General features: G+C 38.6%; 1 protein-coding gene across 3 annotated transcripts in view; it reads right to left on the reverse strand.

Moving 5' to 3' along the window:
- Positions 1 to 603: 603 nt before the first annotated feature.
- The window catches only part of KLHL20 (kelch like family member 20), a 37724-nt gene continuing 34109 nt past the window's right edge, over positions 604 to 4218 (reverse strand). For 2 of the 3 annotated variants that reach the window (XM_023537575.1, XM_023537574.1), the window contains one exon: positions 1582 to 1806. In XM_023537575.1, coding sequence (XP_023393343.1) covers positions 1795 to 1806 — 12 coding nt within the window. In that variant the 3' untranslated portion in view covers positions 1582 to 1794. Of the gene's footprint in view, positions 1304 to 1581; positions 1807 to 4218 lie in introns of those variants that run through there. The other variant, XR_002783180.1, reaches the window with a different exon arrangement.

Consider the following 4218-nt stretch of genomic DNA (forward strand, 5'->3'; position numbering starts at 1 on the left):
TGAATTCCTTAAGGTTTTCTAAGTACAAGATTGGTGAATAAAGACAGTTTTACTTTTTAATTTCAATCTGGATGCTTTTTTCCCCGTGCCAAATTGCCTTGGCTAGAATCTTCACTACAATGGCGGATAGAAGTGGTGAGAATGTTATGTCTTGTTCCTGATCTTAATGGGATGTGTGTTTCACCGTTAAATATGATGCTAGCTGTGTTTCATAGATGCCCTTTCCTAGGTTAAAGAAGTTCTGTCCCTAATTTGTTGAGGGTTTTTTAAATTATTATGAATGGAAGTTGGATCTTGTCAAATCATTTTTCTGCATCTATTGAGATGATTCATGATTTTTCCTTTACTTAAAACTACACGTCACTTCTGGTTTCATTTCATATGTAAAGAGTTTGGAAGTTGCCACTCTGTCTAGTAGCAACAAGTAAAAAAAAAAGCTGAACAGACGGAAAAATCAACAACTCTTCCTGGATCTGTAGGAGAGGGGAGGACACGGCAAACAAACTGCTGTCCTCAAGACTGGAGAGACAAACAGGCAGATACATGGAGTCGTGGCTTAACCTGAGCAGTGACTCATGAGCAAAAACCCTCATGGGAACCAGAGCCAGAGTAAGAAAACCTGAACTGTAACTGATGAATTGCTGGAGGTTCCGCGTGGACAAATCTGAGTTTAAAAATCCAAGGGACCCAGTTCAATCCTCAACTATGCTAATAGATTAACAAAATATTCTACTTTAGAGCAATGTCTTTCTTAGAATAGGTACATTTCACTCAATAATAGACTGGAGCATCTTCGGTGGAAAATAAAAAATACCCCTTGGCCTCCAACGAACACTCCGACCAGTGCTGTCGTTCTAGGCCTCCACTCTTGAATCACTGCCATGCGAAATGCTCCCACTGGGGACCTCGCAGTTTACGGAGAGCCTCATCCCTAGAATATTGTGCCCATTATTATTCCTCGCCTTTTCTTCCAATACAGCAGAGTCTTGAAAAATGCGATTTTGCCCTGAAGACTGGCTGTAAATGCTGCAGTTTTTAGATTTTTCCAATGTTGCTTATCAGACTACTCGAACCTGAATTCTGAGAGCATACTTAGTTCCAGGCCGTGTTCCAGGTCGGCCTGCAGTGCAGTGTGGCAGACAGAGAAGCGGAGTGGGAGTTCGGGGGCTGGTTCTAATGCTGGTTCCATCACTGACTAGGGAAGGGCCTCCTTGGTTTTCAGTCTTAGAGCAAAGAAATAAGTGGGTTTGGACCAGATGATTGGTAGAAATCCTTCTGGCTCAAAATTGTGTGATTCTAAGTCCTATAACCAGAAAATAAGTTTAGTGGCTAGGTAATAAAATATTAAATATTGATACATTACCTATTTATAATTAATATAAATAAATATATTAATATACATATTAAATTATGCAGTAAACTTAATTTTTTTATATAGAAAATATAAGAATTCTAATTCTAGCTGGCAATCCCTTTATTCCTTCAGGTTTGTGAAAGTATAACTTTACATAAAGGAAATATAAATGACATAGAAACAATCTAAATAGCAAAGATACAAGGATTAAAAAGCATTAACCAAGATTTTTACGGTAAGTACTATCTTTATTTAAAAAAGTTATACATGCTAGAAAAAAGCATAAATGATACACGTAAACAATTGTTTACCAAATACTTATTGTTTTCCTTGTAAAGGTGCAAATGATTTTTAAATGTAAACACAAAAGTTGTCGAACATTTTTGTCGTGGGAGAAAGGAGGAGAAAGTTATTCCTTTTGGTTGCAGATAAAGTCTCATTCAAAGATTTTCCTGCAAAATACATTGAAAACAATTAGTCTGTGAACACAATGACAAAAAAATTTCAACCCACTGACATTCTTATCATTTTTTCCTTAGAACTTTTAAACTTTTCTCCATTGAGAGTAGTAGTAACGGTGGCTTTACAGAAGGACAAGGAGGATATATAGTTGTATAAAAGAACCAAGATATTATTAATAAAATGCCTCAGCTGGTTTCACTCCCGTGAGTGCGCACTGTTACGTGAACTGAAGACTCTATCTCTTGGCGGCTGTGATCACAGGCAGCCTCAGCTCCAGCAGGCCTGAGCGTTTAGTGTGAATTGCATAACAGTCTCACTGCTGGTCCTTAGTAGCAATAAGAAAATAGGAAGGAAAGTTGCTCTAGTCAGTAATGTTTCTGAGTAAAAACTTGCAGAGTTGCACATGATTCTATTGGGGGACTCTCAAGACAGTGCGTGAGAATTGAGGACTGTTTGTGTAGAGGCACTGAGCAGAGCTCTAAGTCTAGCAGAAACGCTATGAAAACAGTATGGGAAAAAAAAAAACTTGCCATATAGCAGAAAACAAGCTCATATGGAAGAAAACGAGAGGCAGAGTTCCACTGATGAAAGCTTTTCGAGTCCTGGTTTCATTGATTTAATATTCCTTTTGAATTGTACTTTTTAAAATGAGATGCTTCCTCTTTTTTAATTTGTTGTAAAGATTTTCAAGTCTTCTGGTGCTTAGTGCGAGAATGATGGCTGATGCACTTTGCGCAGCTATCTGTCACCGGTGGTCCTTGGAGGGAGTGGAGTCGTGGGCGGAGCGCCTAGAAATAACATCTAGATCGTAGATAGCCCTTCCCCCCTTATTTGCATTTTCAAACTTAATATCTTAAAAATAAAGTTTTACTGCTTAGAATTTTTCTTGTTTTTTCTTTCCTTTTTTCCTTTTTGTTTTTTGTTTTTTTGGTGGGAAGAAGGCTAGAAAAAAACGACAACAAAAAATCCCATGATAAATTAAAACCAAAAATAAATATTCTGCACAGAACAGAATTATTGTGCAAAGATGGCATCCTGCAGGAGAAGTACTTTCACTGTGTTTGTATTTCCATTTTGTTGAGGCACCGGCAAAGAATAAAACTTGTTCTAGTATTTTCTCCAGCTGTCCAAAGCTCCAGAGTCAAAGCTCTCCAGAATACAGAGGAGTGCGTATGCGTACACAGCTGTCTTCTAGGTGTTCACCATATGTGGGATTCACAGTGCGTCATTTTAATAACTCCTACACCACCCCCTAGCCGACGGTAATTCATCCCGCCATATAACCTGCAAACACAGAAACAAAATCATATTTTTAACTGGGAAAAGCACCATTTCTTCCATAACTAAGATGTTAATAAGACGTTTCCATGTTTTATATCACAACTAATATTTTTAGCTTTCATACATCTGGAATTGAGTGCTGGCAAGTAGCAGAATTACTTCAGACACTGACCGACATGCTATCACTTCTAGGGGACTGTTTTATGAATAAGAGAGTGTCCTATCTACTTTTTGCATCATAACTGTACGACTTTACACCTAGACTGATTTCTAACAATTACACAGAATCATATATTCTACGTTTTTGTAGCTAATTTGACCCTGGCTATGTTATTTTCCCACCCACATTTTCCTTTTGCCTAAACTTCGATTATTTTTCCCCTTTTGTATGTGCTCTTATAAACCTCCTCGAATGCTTTAGGAACAAAACTGGATATGAATAAATGAAGTCAGCATCTAGTTTGTGACGCGTGAACAAGATCATCTTCAAAATTAAGGATTTTCATGGAAAAGGATATTAGATCCTCTTTTACCGCTGTGAGGTAAATTTTTTGTAAGTTGGGGATATGTAACTGAAAATTTAGATATCTCTCAACAGATGATCCTTAAGAATTTCATGAATATTACTGGGTCACATATTACTAATTCTATCTAGTGATAGTTACTGAAAAACAAGTCCTCATGTAGGATCACAGTATTTGAGTGGCTGTCTTCTCACATTATGCTTACTCAAACGCCCACTAAAATAGAAAGGTATATACGGAAAAAAATAAGCTACAAAAGGGAAGCTCCTGTTCACGAACATCTGTCGACGAATCCCCCCTCACCTCTATTCAGTTTCGCTAAAATGCTACCTTTTCAGTGAGGCCTACTGGACTGCCTTTTAAAATGGACACTCCTGCCGGCCCCACACCAGGCATGGCACTGTCTCCCTCGCCATGATGCGACCAGGGCTTTTGTTCACTCGGTGAATCTTCATGAACAAGGATGTGAAAATGCAGAAGCCAAAGGTGCCGCAGTGCCATCAGACCGACTTCAGCGCTGTGACCACTGAGCCACACACCCATGAGAGAGATGCGGAACCCAGAGAAAGTCACCTCTGTAAAAGCTGCGCCTTTCCC

Source organism: Pteropus vampyrus, unplaced genomic scaffold (genome assembly GCF_000151845.1).
Source record: "Pteropus vampyrus isolate Shadow unplaced genomic scaffold, Pvam_2.0 Scaffold194, whole genome shotgun sequence".
Lineage (NCBI taxonomy): Eukaryota > Metazoa > Chordata > Mammalia > Chiroptera > Pteropodidae > Pteropus > Pteropus vampyrus.